The sequence below is a fragment of the Lacerta agilis genome, chromosome 9 (genome assembly GCF_009819535.1).
Source record: "Lacerta agilis isolate rLacAgi1 chromosome 9, rLacAgi1.pri, whole genome shotgun sequence".
Classification (NCBI taxonomy): Eukaryota; Metazoa; Chordata; class Lepidosauria; order Squamata; family Lacertidae; genus Lacerta; species Lacerta agilis.
Genome location: NC_046320.1, coordinates 1,603,554 through 1,623,627, shown reverse-complemented (window position 1 = coordinate 1,623,627; position 20,074 = coordinate 1,603,554). Strand labels below are relative to the sequence as shown.

The window sequence follows — 20,074 nt, the reverse complement described above, 5'->3', positions numbered from 1 at the left end:
AGGGAGAAACAAACATTGTTTTTTTAAAAAAAAAACGTATTTCAAATCTTGATGCCTTCATATACCTGGGAGTAAGCTGCACTGATTTCAGATAAGCACACATAGGCATGCATAATACCAAACAAGTGTAATTCTATCCTAATATAACAATATAATGCTGTTCTATAAAACTAAAATTACTAAATATATACTAAATAATGTGGCTAGACCTTAAGGGATCCCCCTCCTTGAAGGGAAAGTCCACCAAGCAGTTCTGGGCAACAGTTTCGTTAATAGGGATCGAGCTGGTGTAGATTTTATTGAAACAATTGGTTTAAATGTTCAAACGTTTCACTAAATTTCTGGTTTGCCTAACGAAGATTTCTGTGTAATAATAAAACCTGCACGCGCTACCAACTAAAGACGATTTCTGCCACCAAATTTACTTTGTGTATATGACCATCGAAACAGCTTCTGAACTCGTGTGTGTATGCTAGAAAGTCCCTTTCCCACACGACACATCCCCATCATTTAAAAAAAAATGTGGGGAGAGAAAAAGATTTAAATATATGGAAAGGAGGTCATGGAATTACCTCTGTTAGGAGCCTTGTTTCTATTAATTTCTGGCGCCTCGCAAACCAGGAGATCCGAAAGGCTTCTGGTTCAAGGGAAGTGAACTAAAATCAGAAACCTTTCTTTTGAATAAAATTAGGGGTGAGTTGCATCCGGTTTAATTGTTAAAAAATAACATGCAAAACATTCCCAAGGTTTTCATTCCTGCAACTTTTAATTAACGGATTTAAAAAAAGAAACACAGAGGGTTTTTTTTTTAAAAAAAAAATCCAAACGAATGAACCTTCTCTTCGGAAACGTGTTTCCAAATTCAAGAAACGCTTGTTATTCACAAGTGGAGTTGCGGGTAGTTCTGTTTCTTATAAGGCTGGTCGGCTTACCGTGGGAGAAAGAAACAATAAACACATTTTCTAGGCGAATTGTTGCGGGTTTTCAGATTCCCGAGGCTGCAACATGACAGGAGTTCCATGGGTCAAGTAAGCAGCGGGGAGAAAGTTGTGATTTTAAAAACACAGTAAATGAACTGGGATAAAACACCAAGAAATATAGAAAATATGCCAGTATTTGTCTCGGGAAGGAAATGGGGAAGAGAAAATACGAAAGGAAAATCATGGACTTTTTCACGCTTTATAGTGCCATCCTTTGCATGCATATTCAAAAGCAGTCCCCACAATCTGAAACGTGTTCGCTAGAAAGTAGTCAGGGTTGCACAGCCTGCTTCATAGGGCTGGGACGGGTAAACGAGTGAGGGAATAAGTCAATCTGGACTTGATGGGACGTTTGCTTCTGGGTAAGGATGCTATGGGATTGCGCTGTTGTGCAGATTACGCCTGCAGTCCTGCCCGCTGTTACCGAAGAGTAAACGCCATCGGATAATGGGACACTTAAATTGGCGCCTGGGTCAGATCGTTGATCACTCTAGCTCAGTACTGCCTGCTCTGCCTGTCAGCAGGATTCCTCCAAGATTTCAGGCTAGGGACACCCGCAGCGCTGCCTGGAGATGCCCCTGGCTGGGGATGGACCATAGGAGCTCCTGTTCGCGGCCCCACGGCTGTCAGGACGAGAGCAGCACTCTTGCTAAGGAGTGAGGCCCCTTCCGTCCGGTGTAGTAGGAGGTGCCGTAGTAGGTGAAGCAGGGGTCAATTAAGCAGCCCCCTGGGTTTGGGGCTAAAGGCGGCGAGGGAATCTAGAAATAGCCTCAAGAAATCAGCGCCGATAAATTCGACGGGATTGTCAACAAGAAGCATCTTTTTGTTGATGGGTTCCTTGCTGCCCATTCTAGTTGCATTTTTTTAATTGCAGGAGAGAGAGAGAGAGAGAGAGAGAGAGAGAGAGAGAGAGAGAGAGAGAGAGAGAGAGAGAGGAATACCTTCCAGAAGGAAGGCGGAGGGCGAAACACTTTTTTATTCATACCCCCTTTCCAATGAATGAGATTTCAAGCAGAGCAGTTGTTCCCACGGGATCTTCTCACTGGTGGGGAACTGGGACTCCGAGGGGCCACCGCCATAGTCCGGCCGGGTCTGACCGGTCCCTGACCAGCAGGAAGGTGCGCGCGGGAGAGACTTTGCGCGAAAGCGCGCCGTGAGACCCCATCTGCGCGCCCTTCTCCTGCCGGTCGGCCACCACGTTCTGCGTCCCATTGTTCACTCGGGGCCAATCCGCGCTCGCCGTCTTCTTCTCGGCCAATCGCCTCCGGGGGCTGCTGGAGCAGCTTGGTGAGGTCACCGCTCTGCCTCCTCCTCCCCCTCCTCCAGGGCTGGTGGGTGGTCTATGGCGTGCTGACGTCATGCTGCGTATGGGACAGAGCAAGCTGCCCTCCCTGGTGCTCCAGGGTTGGAATAGTTAGTTAGGAACCAGCAGGCTCTGGGGCTAGGAAGCCTTTTTTTAACCCCCCGCCCACTTTCTGAATCATAGCACTTTCCCACATCTCCTTCTGCATGGTGGATATTATTTTTCCTTATTCTTTCCTGGGTGCTATGGGGGATCATTCCAAAAGTAAGTGGATCTTGTTCTTTCTCTCTCTCTTTGGTCGGGATGTTGTGCGTAAAGATTTGGGTGCATTGGAATGTGATTTCTTGCAAGGGGCTTTGCTTTTGCAAAACCCCTTTCAAGGAGGGCGGGGAGATGGCCAAAAATAACAAATATTGTAAAAGTGTTCTATCTATATATCTACGGCTATATATAGATATGCATTTATAAGCATAAATCCCCCCCCCCTCTCCTTTACGCCACCGCTTGCCTTTTCGTTGTTGGATTCTTATCAAAACCTGGCAGTTGCAGAATTTGCTGCTGGTTTATTTTTAAACGAGCATGTTTTATTCGGGGGTTTGTCGCCCAACACTTGAACGATGCTCCAGAAAATTGTAGGGAGAATTAGCAACAACTATAAAGATACCAATTATGATAATACAACGAAGTCATGGAAAGATTCCCAGATTCTCTTTCTCTTTTCATCATTTCTTCTGGGCGTATTAAATACGTGGCCGTTTGCTTTTATTTTCTGCGGTGCAATCGGAAAACAAACAAAGTTATACGGGAAAGTGCAAAGATGCAAAATTCCCCGGGTTCTTCCGTTCTTATTTGTATCCCCCTGCTTTGCTGGGGCGGGGGCGCTGATTTATAGAAGAGGTGCCGCCGCAGCACCCAAACCCCTTGTAGTCACCGGTGCCTGATTTAGGGTAAAATTCTACGGATTGGTTTGGTTTGGTTTTGGACTGATTGTTTTTTAAAAAAAGAAAACTTGTTTCCCGCCCCCCTTTCCAGAAAGTCCTGATGAGAGATTCTGTCCGTTCTTAGTGTCCTTTGCTCCTTTCCACCGGCAGAGAAACCCGGGATTGCCATGTGCGTGGGCTGCGGGAGCGAAATCCACGACCAGTACATCCTGAAGGTCTCCCCGGACCTGGAGTGGCACGCGGCGTGCCTGAAATGCGCGGATTGTAGCCAGTATTTGGACGAGACCTGCACTTGTTTTGTGAGAGATGGCAAAACGTACTGTAAAAGGGATTATATCAGGTGATGATGACCTCCTCTCCCCCTCTCGGAGCGGGACGCCCACCAAGCGGAAGGAAAAACACGCGTAGCAAACCCAGTGGCACCCACACTTCCCTTTCGTTTTCTTTCCTCCTCTTCGGAGCCTGTTTTGTTACACAACCCCCTTTTATTTATTCGATTAATTGTTTGCAAATGTTTGCTTTATTTTGGCAAATTTCTTCTCCCCCTACCCTCTCTTCTCTATGTTGTTGAAATCTTGCTTGCGGTTGGGGGGGGGGATTTCAGGCCACAGAGGATGGAGGGATGTCTTTTTGGTCTTTGAACTCCGGACGGCCGGAAGTTCAGAGAAAGACTCGCCTGTGGAAGCGTCAGTTTTCACAATCCTCTCTTGGTGGTTTCCCACCCGACAGATGCGATAAGAGCGAGACATTTCACATAGAGTTCGGAAGGAGGGAAAGCGGGGGATTTCATAGAATCATAGATTTGCAGAGTTGGAAAGGGGCCCAAGGGTCATCTAGTCCGCCCCCCATGGAGGAATCGACGACTATCCTAAGCGGTGCCGCTTATTTGGTTTTTTCCCCATTTCCGATCTACGCTGTGCCAAGCTTTGCCTGGGTCAGACATGCAGGCCAGACAAATTCCTGGGACCCTAAAGCAAACCCCAAAGCCAGCTTGGCAAGAAGGACGGCTAATAACCAGTGTGCCAATGGGAAGGCAGTACTGACTCTCCGTAACTGAGTCCGCGAGAGGCCGATTTTTATTATTTTATTAATCTTAATTTGGCACCACTCGTGTGCAATTTAGGTCTCTGTCTGAAGAGACTTGAAATCTAAATTGTTATCCATCATAGTGTACCATAAGAGCTGCGGAGCTGAAGTTGTCAGTTATTAAGTGCGCGCCTTTGGCAGCCTAGGTCCCCGCCTCGAGGAGCTTACAAATCTTCAAACGATGCATACCTTTACGGATAGCGTTAGAGTATCCCTAATAGCAGCCTTCCAAGAGGCCGCAGAAGAGGCCGCCAGGGCTGGTCCTTTCCTTATTATTGCTGCTTATGGTTAAATGAGCGGAGGGAAAAGCCAGGTTCCTGCCCGGAGGAGGTTGCGGTGGGAACTGCGATCCAGCCTCCATTGGCCGCCATGGGATTGTAGAATGGTGGGGCTGGGAGGGTCCCCAAGGGCCATCTAGTCCCTGCAAGGCAGGGATCACAGTCGTCCGCGGGGTGTGGGTGTTTGCGTGGGGGTGGCGGAGCCAGCGGTGCCCCTTTCCGTCCCGGGCCTGCCTCCCCCGCTGACGGCTGCCCCCTCTCCCTCCCTCCCGCCCCTGCAGGCTCTTCGGCATCAAGTGCGCCAAGTGCGCGGCCGGTTTCAGCAGCAGCGACTTAGTGATGCGCGCCCGGGACAACGTCTACCACCTGGAGTGCTTCCGTTGCTCGGTGTGCAGCCGGCAGCTCCTTCCGGGAGACGAGTTCTCGCTGCGGGACCACGAGTTGCTCTGCCGCGCCGACCACAGCCTTCTCATCGACCGGGCCGGGTCGGCTGAGAGCCCCCCGCGCAGCCCCGGACACCTCCAAGGCTCCAGGCTCGCAGGTAGGCGGGCACCCCCAGCAGACCCCGAAAGCGGCTGGCCGACCCCTTCATAGAACCGTAGAATTGTAGAGCTGGAAGGGACCCCGAGGGTCATCTAGTGTCCAACCCCCTGCAATGTAGAAACCTCAGCTAACGCTTTTCTTTCTTTCTTTCTTTCTTTCTTTCTTTCTTTCTTTCTTTCTTTCTTTCTTTCTTCTTTCTTTCCCCCCTCCCTTCTATCTTCCGTCCTGACTCCTTTCTCACTTTCCCCCTCCGTTCCCTCGTTTCTGATTCTCTCTTTTCTCTATATCCACATCTCCACCCGCACTCTGCATCTTCTAGCCTCCCCGCCCTCTCTTTTCCCAACCACCACAACAGCCGATGGAACGCTTTCTGTCCTAGGAGTCTTTCCAGACAGCAGACCTTTCCTGGACCACCCATGCACTCTACACACACGTGTATTGAGGCTCCTTCCAGACGAACAGATGGATTTAGCTTTAGGAGACCGAATGCAATCACTTCCGCTGTCATTAACAGGCCAGGAGAGGCGCAAAAGTACCCCAGAAGGCGAACCAAAGAGTGAAGATTCTTTGCCCCCATGCGCTTGCAAAATGGTGCAGGACAGAGAAAATAAAAGGAGGAAGCAAGGACCCCCCCCCTGCCGTTCCCCCAGTCTCTTGCCCTTTTCTGCTTGGTAGAGACCGTGCCAGCCAGGGAGGGGACTCCAAAACACCCCTGGGGGAATCGGGGAGAATCTTGCCACCTATCCAGAGTTAGGAAGGAGTGTATGTGTAGGGGTCCCAAACCTTTGATACTCTGCAGCTCTGGTCTGATGGGAGCCCCCCCCCCCCACACGCACTTGATCTCGCTTTGTTCAGCTTCTTTTAAACCTACAGAGAAGACATGCGGAGGTGATGGTGAACCCACTGACCCCCCCACCCCAAATCAAGACTTTGAAGAAAGTAGATTCTGCTCACTTCTAGGGAAAGTACTGTGAGTGCACGCGACACGTTTAAAGCACTCTTCTTAAAGAATCCAGGGAACTGTAGTTCAGTGCATCCAAGCACTGCAGTTCCCAGATCATTTGCGGGCTGTGTGTGTGTGCGCGCGCGCTTTAAATGGTGTGCACACAGACTTAGGAGTGCTGGGTGAATGGATTCTTTCTGAATCCCGTTTCTCCAGTCTCTCCCAGTGGCAAACTTGGTCCTAGCCCCCCCCCCCCTCAATTACACACATGAAGAACAATGTAGGCAGGGGAGGTCGAAAATACAGGCGGAGAACTTCCAGATTTTGCTGAAGGCGCTGGTTCTCGTACTGTGTTTAGACCTGCTTGGACAGCCCCATCTCCACAGCTGGGGGCTTTTTAGGAAAACCAGAGTGGGACCAGATCAATATCCCACTCCAGGCTTGGGCAGGGGGCTTCCCCTCTGAGTGACGTCTCTGCCAGCCTCGGAGTGGAGGCTTGGCGCTTGAGATTATTCTGAGGAGCCTTGTGAAGCTTTTTTGTGAATGCCTCTGGGCATGTGCAAAGTAACCCTCTCTGTTTCTCTCGCACACCCACTGAGGGAACGCATCCCTCGGCCACTCCATGAAGAAAAGGGTGTTGCGGAGGAGAGTGAACCTGCAGCCTGCAGCCAAGTTTCAAAGACCAAGCAGAGTTGATTCGAGTTGCCAGGCAGGCAAGTCCCACTGAATGGGACGGGGGACTTGCTTCTTCAGGAAACAGGATCGCGGTATAAACACAGAAAGTTGTGTCTTGCACTCAGTTAATTTATTAAATTTCAGATAACTCTATTGCTCCACGCGGGGCGGGGGAAATCCCACCTCAACAACACGAGAATTCCTTCCTTTGTGACTGTTGAATTAGTCATAATAAAGGCACTGATACCCCCACGGTTAATTTTCGGAATTAATGTATACCATACATCCGTACGCACACATATACCTCTCTTTTAGAATATTGGGATTTTAATTGCTTTTCACACGGGCTGCTTAAATTTATTGCTTCAATGTAATTTTTGCAAATTGTCCTAGGATCTTAAGTGATTAAGGGGAGGAGGCGGGGTTAGAAATAGACGAAAATATGTTTTTTTTTTTACTCTTCTCACCCTCAAAACATTGATGCTGTTCATTTACTCTCGATTTAATCAGAACCCATGTATCAGGCTTGAAACATAAATTCGCGTACAGCGCCAAACCAGATTTCTGTTCTGTTCATCTTTAAAACAACAAAAAACAATAACAAAAAAAGTTTTCAAAAGTTAGACATGGGAACTCCTTTTACTATTCTTACAGCCCAAACCTCCCCGGATTTACTTAGAACTAAAGCCCTCCCTTGACAGCGAGGCTGGCTTTGCAGCTGAACTGAGCAACACTCTGATGTGTACGCAGAAGGAAATTTCACTCTGCTCCATCTAGTAAGTGAATTGAACATTTCAGCCTCGAGTTCTCTGACGTTGGGTTCACTTACAAGGGAGCAAGCCAAATTCAATACAGTGAGGCTTACTCCCAGGTAGACGTATACATGCATAATACGTTTGTGCTGGCAATTCCTTAACACTGGGACAGTTCCTTCCTCCCCTCCTTCTCCTTATTTCCTTCCTTCCTTCTTCTCCAAACCACAGAAACTATATTAAGTTGTTGTAGTTTTTTATTATTATTTTATTATCATAATCATCTGTATGTGATGCATTGTACCTGTACGTTCCAAAGATGCGGGTTTAGAATAGTATAGCAATATAATAAACAGATAAATAGATAAATGATTTAGTTTTAAAAGCGTTGCGGTGGGATGATGATGATGACGACGACGACGACTCATTTTTAAATACGTACATCTCTTAACATTTGGCCGCAAAGCGTCTGTCTTTTGGAGCTGGTTCTTCGCCCGGAGGTCGCGGCTACCAGGGACGGAATGTGCAGGCAATTCCGTTTGTCTCGGCTTTCCTCTCCCGCCGCCCGGTCGGCCCCCCCCCCCCAGCCCCGACATCTGTTTTGTGTGACATCTGATGCGTCTCCTTTTAACGCCGGGCTGTCATCTGATTCCTTGTGGAGCTAAATCCCCCCCGCCCGACCCCCTCACACGAGCCCCCTTTTAAAAGGACATAAATATTAGAGGCCAACATTAGTTCGGGATTTGTTTAATAAAAAAATAGAATAATAGTAATAATTGCAACGATTGGATTTATTGGTCTAAACTCTCTCTTTGGCTACCTTGATTTTTGCGCAGTCTGATCGATATGTGTGTGTGTGTGTGTGTACAGAGACATACCTTGCGAAATTCAAGCCCAGCTTCTCCTGAGACTGCCCAGTCCCTCTCCAACCCTCGGCTTGTACGTTTGAAATGACATCTTTAACATTATTTGGAGAACCTGTGGAGTGGGGCGGGGGGGGGGGGGAAACAAGGCCGAAAATATTATTATTAATAATGTTACTACCACTACTACTACTATATTTTAATTTAAACATGTTTCTTTCAAGTTGGTCCTTTTCTGAGGAGATTCGTTGTTATTTGTTAGACTCGGAAATAATAATAATAATAATAATAATAATAATAATAATAATAATAATAATAATAATAATAATAATAATAGTGCAGGAATAGCAACTCCCTGTACAACCTGTTCTTTAATTATTATTTTGATCTTCAATGGGAAAGCTTTGCCAGATGTGCCAAGGAGGAGACGGGGCTCCCGGGCGGTGCTGGGGATCGGGTTCGCTGGCTCTTGGTGCTCGGCGGAGAGGCACCCTCTCCGTTTCCTGCCAGGAGTGGAGCTCAACCGGGCCGGAGCTGCGGGAACCGAGTGGCGGCTGGGAGACCGTGCAAACGCTGCCCGCCCCGGTGGTCTCCCTACACCTTGTTGTTCGTTTTCCTTTTTTAGGGGGGGGGCAATCCCTCCCAAAGACTTAGTTATGGGGTGTGCAAAACAAAATTAAAAATCAAAAAAATTCCTTCCAGTAGCACCTTAGAGACCAACTAAGTTTGTTCTTGGTTTAGAAGCTGCGTGTGTTGATATTGTTTTGTTTCACGCCGCGTTTGCCTTTCCGGCCACGAGTTGAGAGCCTCTTCCTAGACTGCGCCCGCCCTTTGGGGAACAGGGGGGGGGGGCGGCGCAGTAAAATTCCCCTGCTGTCTCTCAAGGGGGAGCTGCCAGTCCTGAGGTGCCAGCAGTGTCACTCCTCCCCTCCCCCCCCCGTCCGAGAAAGGGCTCAGTTTTGCATTGTTGTTGTTGTTGCTGCTGCTGCTGTTAATTTTTGGTACCAATGTGACCTTCTCAAAGTATAAGGCGGCAGGTTCACTAACTAATGATCTGCGAAGAACTAGGAAAAAATTGCTTTATTAATTATTTAGTTATTTATAAAAATATTTGTATATCGCTGTATCATATTATGAAACAGAAGTATACAAATATTTTAAGGTTCACAGGAATAAGAATATAAAACCATACAATAAGACCATTAAAATAAGTTATAAACATTAGCCAGAAATAGTTTTGAACGTCTTAAAGAGCTCTCTGAGGCAATAAAATTGTAAATAAAACACATCTAAAAACCACAAAGGGTAACCCTAGAGGGCTTCTCGTCTCCCTACTGCCAGACTTCTCAATCTGGGACATGGGGGTGGCTTGAGCCCCGGAATGCGCGCCGTTGAACTATCTGGGAGGGCGTCCCAAACTTTCCCCCTGGGGGGGGCGCATTCTTCACTCCCCCCCTCCTGATCGGTCTCTCTCTCTCTCACCCCCCGCCCGTGTGTGGCCCGCCATCTTCCCTCCCGCTCTCTTCCCCGCAGATTCCGTGCCCGGGCGCCAACCCTCCTTGCGTCCACACGTGCACAAGCAGGCGGAGAAGACGACGCGCGTGAGGACGGTGCTGAACGAGAAGCAGCTGCACACGCTGCGCACCTGCTACGCGGCCAACCCGCGACCAGACGCGCTCATGAAGGAGCAGCTGGTGGAGATGACCGGCCTGAGCCCGCGGGTGATCCGCGTCTGGTTCCAGAACAAGCGCTGCAAAGACAAGAAGAAATCCATCCTCATGAAGCAGCTCCAGCAGCAGCAGCACAGCGACAAAGCAGTAAGTGCGGGGGCGCAGAACAGGGCCCCCTTCCTTTACTCTGCATTTCTGAATAGCCGTCGCCCTCCTTGGGGCATAAACTCCGGTTCCGCATCTTTGGCGCATTGAAATAAATGGCTGGGTCTTTTCTAGGGGGTCGGGAGAGCCCCCCTCCATCTCGAGAGACCCAAGTCCCCAAGTTAAGGGGGAGGATTTCCTAGAGATTTCGGGGAGAGGATTTAAAGTGGCTTCTTGACAGGCCTGATCCACCAGCACGAACCCACGCTTTGCACCCACAGACGGTTTGAAATTGGCACAGTCTGCAATGAACATCTATGGATTAAGTGGCGAAGGGCTTCCCTCCCTCTCTCCAATCTCTCAGCTCGCTGGCACCTGAAGATGTAGGAGGATAAATGTTGTGTACGCGACCGTTGTAGAATCCATTGCTACATCCTTATATAATCTGGTCTAATCGGAGCGAAACTCAAACGTGTATGAAAAGTGGGGGACCACTGACTGTTTTAAAAGGCAAACTGTTTTTTTTTTCTTTTTGCATTTCACATCGCTAGGACCCATCTCCCCTCCTGCTTAACACACCTAGACGCGCACGCGCGCGCGCACGTGTGTTTGACAATGTTTTGGATTATGTTTCATGTAGATACCAGCGCGTTGGTCTTTAAGGTGCCACTAGACTCTTTCTCGGTTTTTGGTACAACAAACTAAATAAGGCCACCTTTCTGGAAGCTGGACTAGGAGGAGGTTTCAAGACACCAGATCTCTTAATATATCCCCAATACAATGTGTCTCTAGAGCGTCCCTGAAAATGTATTCGGGTGATTAATAATAATAATAATAATAATAATAATAATAATAAACGAAAGTTCTTCAAAAACGAAGTGTTTTCTGAGCAAAATCTATTACTAAATTAGTTTAGTTCCGATTAAATAAATTTGGCGCCCCATCGTAAAAATAGAACAACAATAATGTTTTTAATATATAATCTATTTTTCAAGGGGGCTTGAAACCCACAAAGGGGCACATTAACAGATCCGGTGTCACGAACAGTGTAATCCTAGCCGTGTGCACTGAGAAGAAAGTCCTGTTTAGTTCCGTGGGACTTATTCCCGAGTCCCTGGGAGTAAGCGCCGCTGAATTCGACTACACTTACATTTGAGTAGACATGGTTGAAATTGTGTTGTTACTGGCTAAAGCAATACCTCTATGAACACTTAATTGGGGTTTACTTCTGAGTAGCCGGGGATAGGATTGTGCTACTTCGATATGCGAGCTGGAAAAGTCTTTCTGCCCGCACCTCCGCGGCAAACCACTGTAATCTTACTTGAAATATAGGGAACAATATTACTGCCTCTATTTTACAGGGCTTTTGTAGAACAGAAATATTGTGACGGCTGTTGTTCAATGCCCAGCTATGTGGGAGCGTGTCCCATTGAAACGTCCGAGTAAACGTGCACAGACTGGTGCTGCACAGGACTCTATAACTACGAAGGTTACATAGTCCAAGAGTACTCTACAATTATATGATTCTCAGAAAGGTTCTCTGTGCATAAACTACATTTAAATGAATGGGAAAGATGCAATAACGCTCAATGTGTGGAATAATTACCCGGTGGATTTTATCACTCCATCGATACTGTTATGTGAAGCCGTCTAAATGCATTCATTTATTGTTAAAATGAAGTATAAAAAACACAGCCACCATTTCCCCGCTTTCCCCTTCTAGAACAACTGTCACTTTTCGGCTGTAGTGAAACTGGCGAGGAGAGGGATAAGGGAGAAAATATATGGCTGCACAGAAGGCAAGGTCCGTTGACTTCAATGGGCTTTGCCACGTACCTGTCTGGGAGTAAGGCCCCGCCCCCGTTGAACTCAAGGGCGCTTGCATCTTAACAGACGTGCAAACGGGGCTCCGTGAAACGGACGAGCTCGAGGTCACTCGCTGGAGAGGAGAGAGAGGCTGGCTCCGGGTCAGGGGGAAAGATTTCGGAACCTCGTGCACTTCGCTTTCGTTTTCGCGGGAGACGGTTGTCGGCATAGCAGGGAACACTTTGCTCCTGGAATGTTATCAATCATATTGTTTTTATTATTGATTAATTAATAATTACCCCGGTGGCATTAAATATTGCATTTTCCCTTGGTGGTTTACCCCCAGCCCCCAAATATTTTTAATTGGCTTCAAAACCAGGCTCATGGGCGTTGTAGAGAATGACAGCAGGAAGCTCCAGCCCTGAGGATAGACACTTCCTTAGGGATCTTGTCCGGCGGAGGGAACCCTCTTTTGATTGGGTTTCATGCCAAACTTCCAGGCAAGCTCAAGCAAATTAAAAAGAACGAGAAGATAATGCTAATTTAAACTGCTTCTTGGCTCCCCCCCCTCCAGAGCAATTGTTAGTGTCATCACCCATATAATTCCAATTAAGGGTCTGCATAGAAATACCAGCAGATAACGTCATCATAAATAAATTCTATTACTTTTAATAGATTAAATTAACATAATAAGATTATGTTTGAAAAATGAACCCAAATTTAGCCCCTTTTGTTTGCCTTTTAAACTCTGTTGAAAACTACTATACAGTATGATTGAGCCAGTGTGGCGTAGTGGTTACGCCTGGGAGATACTGGGGTTCAAATCCCCTGCTTGGTCATGAATCTCACTGGGTGGACTTGGGGGTCAACTGCTGCTTCTCAGCCCAACCTACCTTGCAGGGTTGGTTTGGGACATTAATAAGGAGGGGCAGAACCATGTGACCACCTTTAGCTCTTTGCAGCAACAAGTGGGATAGAAATGCCAATGAATAAACAAACTTTTTGCTCTTCCCTATAAATAACTGTGTGATCATATTTGATCTGGGTAAGGGGTTTGAGGTGGGGCAGGTGAAAGCTTTGAGAGGAGTGGGGTCAGGAAGGCGGGCAGGAGATGTATCTTGACCATCAGAGGTGGAAGTGTTGCTTAATTTCTCTAGAAACCAAATCATTTAATGTTCATTCCACTACTGCCACAGATCAAATTGAGAGAGGGTAGATCACTTCCTCTCCTCGTGGCAGGTGGAAAAACCAACTGCTGCCCTTCTGGAAAAATATGTTATTGATGGTGAAGCCAGTTTCGTTATTAGAAAGGATTTGGATTGGGGCAGGAGGAGAATACAGGGAAACTTTCTTTCACTCTCCTCTCTCCTTACTGCCAGATATTGTAGGCTAATCCAGCTTTAATTAATGATTAATTGCTGATTAGCCCCTCCCCCATTTGGATTCTTCCACTTCTGTTGGCCATTCTTCCTTGATTTGGAGCACTTTGGAAGAGAATTCTCCTTCCCCTAACCTCACACATCCCTTTTGCCGTCATGTTGTTGTTCAGTTGTTCAGTCGTGTCCGACTCTTCGTGACCCCATGGACCAGAGCACGCCAGGCACGCCTATCCTTCACTGCCTCTCGCAGTTTGGCCAAACTCATGTTAGTAGCTTCACTGTCCAACCATCTGGTCCTCTGTCGTCCCCTTCTCCTTGTGCCCTCCATCTTTCCCAACATCAGGGTCTTTTCTAGGGAGTCTTCTCTTCTCATGAGGTGGCCAAAGTACTGGGAAGTGACCCCCATAGATTGCTTTATCACTACATATGAGTCTTAGAAATTGTTTTGCTTCATTGTAAAGTATTGTGACGATATAATTTTAAAAAAGAACCAGGGGTGATTTGCTATTATTGATCTGTAGCGCATGGTTGGATGTGACATTGGGACATGATGATGCATCCAAGTCTTTTTTATCTATCCCTGCTGCCAGTTTCTTCCTCTGGGAACAGGTGGGTTTGGCTGAGTCTTTGCTGACTGTTCCTTTCTTTTCACTCCTCCACAAGAGCCTTCAGGGCCTGACTGGGACCCCACTGGTGGCCGGCAGCCCAATCCGCCATGACAGCGCTGTGCAGGGCAATGCAGTGGAGGTGCAAACCTATCAGCCCCCCTGGAAAGCACTCAGTGACTTCGCCTTGCAGAGCGACTTGGACCAGCCAGCCTTCCAGCAACTGGTAAGGGACCGGGAGAGGTGGGATCACACAGCCAGGAGGACCAGGTCTTCCTTTTTTGAACCAGCTTGGGAGCAGAGTGGGGGAAGGCCCACCTTCGTGGCTCAAGCCTAAGAAAAACATCACCACCCACTCCCAGGCTGTATGTGAACAGTTGATTCCTCCTTAAACGCTGTGCCCTCTACCACACGTGGGGACAGTCAGGTTGCTTTGGGGGCACAGGGAAGGCCATGTGGGGCACACAGCTCTGTACTGCAGCTTCCTGCACGCTGGCCCAGCATCTTCCACCTGAGCCAGCTTCCTCACTGTGCCTCGTGGCTCCGCTGGCCCTTCTCATTCCCTCGACACCCAGCTCACCTCCCTGACTGGGACACATCTTCTAAGCAAGCCTGCTTCAACCCAAATTCTCCTTGGTGTTGACTTAAACTTTTGGGGATCATAAGGAGGTTGGGAGGACGGTGTTTGACAGCTACAACACAAGAACCACCCGTGCTTTGTACTGCAGATTAAGCACTCTCGGACAATCACTACACTCTGTGTAAGATGAGGATCACTGTGAACATAAGTGGGAAGATGGAGAGGGCAAGAATTTAGACCCCTTTAGCACTTTCGCCTACTTTTGTGTGACGGGGAAAGAGCTCTTCAAATTGTGCTTCGTGGTAATCATTGTGTGTTAAGTGATCTTGAGTGCAATCTCACATGTGCTGAGATGTTTGAAGTATGTACTGCAGAATAGAAATTCAAACTGGCCCTCTGGGTGTATGTACGTATGTGAACAGGTACCTAAGTTTGGGTTCCCATTGCAACATCAGAGGATCCTTTAATGATTTGTTGGAGTACATGCAACATTAGTTAAAAAGGGGTTAGGATGGAGTTGTATCAAGAACCGCCCCAATGCAGCATCACCAAATGTGATCCTATGTAGGCATAATGAGCAGATGCTTAGGATTGTGGTGTAAGATGCACTTACCTGTACATTTGGTGCAGAGTCTTCAGACAAAACAGGGAAGGGGCACAGCCCAGCAGTAGGGCATGCAGAAGGTCCCAGGTTTAATCCCCAGCATCTCCAGGTAGAGCTGGGGGGAGACACCCTACCTGCAACCCTGGGCTGCTGCTGCCAGTCAGTGTAAACAGTACTGAACTAGGTGGACCAGTGGTATGAAAAAGGCAGCTTACTGTGCTCACAGAACTGTGTGATTAAGAAGTTGCTGGGATGTATTTGAAAGAAAAGCCTCATCCTCTACCTGAATACACCAGAATAAGGCCATGTTAATGCTTGAGGAAGAGGGATAATTTTGGAGGGAGAGAGTCCTAAATACAAAATGTCAACTCTGTGTTGGACTGAGGCTGCAGTTTTGTCAAATCCTTAGCACAGGCACACTGAAAACATAAAGGTTATTTCACTTCAACTTGCCTGTTGAGCAGGCATAAGCAAACTCAGCCCTCCAGATGTTTTGAGACTACAATTCCCATCATCCCTGACCACTAGTCCTGTTAGCAAGAGATGATGGGAGTTGTAGTCCCAAAACATCTGGAGGGCCGAGTTTGCCTGTGCCTGCTGTTGAGCATGCAGCTGCTTAACACCTTGCTAAACTATGCCTATTACTGGTGAGCTCAGGGTCCCAGGTTCAATCCTGGCATTTCCAGGTAGGGGTGGGAAGGATCTTTGCCTGAAGAGCCTCTGCCGTCAGTGTAGACGGTACTGTGCTGGATGGACCAGTGTTCTGATTTGGTATATATCAGCTTGCTATGAGTGAATTGGCCTCAGTTCATCAGCTGTGATGTTTTGCTGCAATGCCAAAACTGCGCCACGGGATTCCAGTTTCCGTTGTTAGGTGTGCCAGACTAATGGAAATGAACAGGCTTAAAATAGAGTTGTCCTCCTGCTAAATCATAGCTCAGAACTGCTGATGGGAAGCCCATGAAACTGTAACGTTAATCACAGAGGAATCCTGAGGAATGTGTGCACATCGAAGGGTTCTCCCCCTCCTAATGCATTCTTTCCTGTATCATGATTATGCTTTAGAGGATAATCAAAAATGAATCTGGTGCAATATTTAGTTAAGATAATGGAGAATTGAGACGGGTGAGCTGCCTGCATAATTAAATGGTCATTTGCTAGAAACGGAAGTGCCACTAAATGAAATATGGGTCCTATACATCAGTTTATGAAATATGGAGCCCGGCTCTGCATAGCTGCCAGTGGAGCATTGCCTAGCCCTAGACAGAGAGGAGTGTGCAGGAAGTCTGTCAAATTCCTTACAGAACAGTTTCCTCTTTGCAGGAGAAAGGCTCAAGGGGGCTCTGCAACTGGAGACCGTGAGTGAAAGCGTTATGACGCCACTTTAACAACCATGGCTTCTTCCCCAGAAACTGGGGACTGCAGTTTCTTAAGGGTGCAGAGAGTTGATAGAAGCCTCCCCTGTTCCCAAGAGCTACAATTTCCAGAGTTCAGTGGGAAGAGGGCTCAGCTGTTAAACTACTCTGAGAATTGTAGCTCTGTGGGGGAATAGGGATGATGTTGGGACAAAGGTGAAAGCCTCCCATTCTACCCTCACCTCACCTTCTGGTTTCCCAAGAGCCTTATGGAGGGAGAACTTCCTTACTCTAAAGTAAGTAAAGAAAGTGTTTTGTGCAGCCCAAGGGCCACATTCTCTTCTGGGGGCCACAAGCCAGTGCAATGCAATGCAAGAGGGAAAGGTGGCTGGGAAAAGGAGTATAAAATTTACCTTTGCAGAGGGTCCAGTTGCTATACATTCACACCCACCTCTCTATCCCCCCCCCCAAGTGGCAGGATCATGCTACAGTCAGGCAAGAGTAGAGCTGGGGTGCAAGGAACGTGGCCTGGAAATGGTCTTGAGGACCAAATAGAGATGTTTGGGGGGCTACATTGGGCCCCAGGCCAGAGGTTCCCTCCCCTTGTGATACAGTATGGCAAGTTATCTGAATGGGTTGGAGAGCACCCCAGATATCTAAATCAGTGGTACGTCTGCTTGATAAATCTAACCTGTTGAAATGGACTGAATCTATGTTGTTGGAAAAGAGAAGGGTGGGAGAGAAAGGCATTGCAGATAGATATCCTCAGTTGCTCTGCAAGCCTTCCACAAAACCACCTGTCCTGAACAAAGACTACCAGCAACCCACAGAACAAAGTTTGTGAACTTCTGACCCTACGTAATAGGTGTGTTTAAGGAACAGTGCTTGAATTAATCAGTTCAAATAATTTCAAGCAGTGCCCTTTAACTGCACCCATTATTTAGGTCCATTATTCATGGGTTTGGTGAGTGAGTGTGACCTGGCCACAACTGGTGAAGCTCAGATGGTGAGCCTCACGGATTTTGTTAACGGCCCCCTACTTTCCCCCCATAATTTGAGTCCTTTTAGGAAATATATAGTGGCACACCTCGCATTTCAATAATGAAGAGTTTGGGATCTTGGCAGTTTGGGAGAAGGTTCTGTCACTCACAATATTCCTTTGGGAGTCCTCCTGCACATGTTGCGTTGTGACCGGCACATAAGGACTCGCTCATGTTCAGTTCCTTTTCATTCCACTGGATTGTGCTCTAAAGCAGGCGCTCCTGCTTTTCATACCAAGTGCATGTAGGGATGTGAATAGACGTGTATAGATTTATTAGAGATTTTCCTTCCTTCCTTCCTTCCTCACATTTGTGAGTTCAGCAGAGCGCATCCCTTTGTAGCTTAAAAGCGAAGCTTAGATAGGTTAGCTTTAGCCTTTTAGTTTAAGTAATCCAGGATGCCTTAAGGCAGACTATGCCCCTGTCTGCATCTAATGCTCGTCAGAGGAGGGGAGGGCCAGGAGGTGCTCTCTGTTTTTTCCTCTCCCTTTACTAATTGCATTTCTATGGGCCTCTCAGCAATGCAGCTCCGTGATATTAGCGCCTTCTCATGCTAACTAGCAAGAAATGCATTTGTTAGGTTTGGTGGCTCATCCCCCATAGTCTGTTCTATAGCTCAGGTCACCCACCTTTGCACCTGCCAGCTCCCCTTCCCCAGTGGCATGTATCCCCCAGAAGGTTGCCTAGAAGGCAGCACGGCCCCCAGGCTGAAAAACGGTTCCCTGCTCACTCCTGCTGCAAGATTGGCATCACTTGACTAATCCCCAACCTTGTCCCCCTCTTTCTCCGCCCCCGCAGGTCTCCTTCTCAGAATCTGGCTCCTTGGGCAACTCATCTGGCAGCGACGTGACCTCCTTGTCCTCTCAACTCCCCGATACCCCCAACAGCATGGTCCCCAGCCCGGTGGAAACGTGAGAAGAGCCTCCTTTTACCACCCCACCTCCCCATGGACTTTCGCATGCTCCTGATCCCTGCATGAGATCTCCTGAGCTCCGAGCAAACTCAACTCTTTAAATTATTATCTTTTATTTAAAACCCAGCTCCCCGATCTTTCCAAAACCGTCATGGCTGTAAGCAGCACCCGCCTCTGGACTGCACCACCCTCTCCAGCACAGCGGCGGCGGCGGGTGGGGCAGAGCAAGACTCCTGAGGGATTCCGTGCCCCCACCTGCCGTGAATACCTCTGGATTGTACTAGAATGACTTTCCTGACTCATGTAATGGTAGCTTTGGAGTACGTTGTCTTTTTTTAAAAAACAAACAAACAAACAAACAAACAAACAAACAAACAAACAAACAAAACACACTTCATTTGGAAGAAGCAAACCTGATCGTCTTGGAATTGTGGTGCCATTTGCCACGCTATGCCAGGAGCCTGGACAAATCTTGAACTCCCTTATATATGTTTGCTGGCCCTGGAAAGGGGGGGATGTCTCTTTCTTTCTTTCTTTCTTTCTTTCTTTCTTTCTTTCTTTCTTTCTTTCTTTCTTTCTCTGTCTCTTTCTCCCTCCCCCCTCCAAGCCTGCATGATTGCTGGAAAACGATCTGCAAGACTTAAAGTATTCCCCCCACTTCTCTTGCCAATGTTAAATTATCTTCTGGATGGAGGTGAGGTTTGTTAGGCCATTGCAGACCAAAGTAAGTTATTGTTATTTATTGTTACGGCAGAAGGTAAAATGGTTGGGATTGATATTTTGACCTTAATAATAAAAACGAACAAATACCTGATGAGAAAGTGCTGCAAGTCTGTGTGAATCATTGCCACACAGGATCAGAAGGCTGGGATTAAGGATCATCACTGCCATCAGATATGGAGGCCACACGAACATTCCCTGTTTGTGTAATGAAGACATCTTGACACGGAAGGGTTTCCCCAGGTCAGACAGATTGGAACTATATGAAACCTGCTTATCCTTCAGCCGCACATCAGATTGGAAAATTATATAGGAGCTGGAGGCTCCACCGCCTTCCTGGCCCTGATCAGGCCCTGATCTGGGCAGGTGGGTCCATGTGTCTTCCCTGTCCTCCTCACCTCCCAGCGGAAGGTGAGGAGGCTCCAAGATCCAGCCAGGATCTCACGCAGGTGGTGTCAGAGGCTCCTGTGACAAGAGAGGAGCAAAGTGAGGGTGCTGGCTGAATTAGTGCAGCAACATGGACCCTCAGGCTCAGGAGCCAGATGTGGCCCACCTCGGCTCTCTATGTAGCCCTCAGGACTTTCCTGCTCCCCAGCCACACTCCCTTCTGAACCTCCTTTGCCCTTCATTGAACGTTTTTGTCTGGCTTGACTGTGCCCTTGATCATGCCTCTTGTTTGGATGAAATAGGTAATGGAGAGGGATGTGTGCAGGGATCAACCCACTGTGCAAAGGTAACTTTTAAATTCCTTGCTCCATGCATGTTTGCCTCTGGCCCCTTGTGCTGCTGACATGTGGTCCCTGGAAGCTTGCCAGAAGGGAATGTGGTGCTTGGGTTGAAAAAGGGTCCCCAGCCTTGAACTACTTACAAATTGGTTCATGCTTTGAAGTGCCT

At 47.8% G+C, this 20,074-nt stretch overlaps 1 protein-coding gene across 1 annotated transcript; it reads left to right on the top strand.

Moving 5' to 3' along the window:
• Positions 1-2,448: 2,448 nt before the first annotated feature.
• ISL2 (ISL LIM homeobox 2) lies at positions 2,449-18,654 on the top strand. Its single transcript, XM_033161082.1, has 6 exons — positions 2,449-2,547; positions 3,375-3,564; positions 4,870-5,129; positions 9,898-10,181; positions 14,027-14,194; positions 18,346-18,654. The coding sequence occupies exons 1-6, from the start codon at positions 2,490-2,492 to the stop codon at positions 18,460-18,462; spliced, it is 1,077 nt and encodes a 358-aa protein (XP_033016973.1). The 5' UTR covers positions 2,449-2,489; the 3' UTR covers positions 18,463-18,654.
• The last annotated feature ends 1,420 nt before the right edge of the window (positions 18,655-20,074 follow it).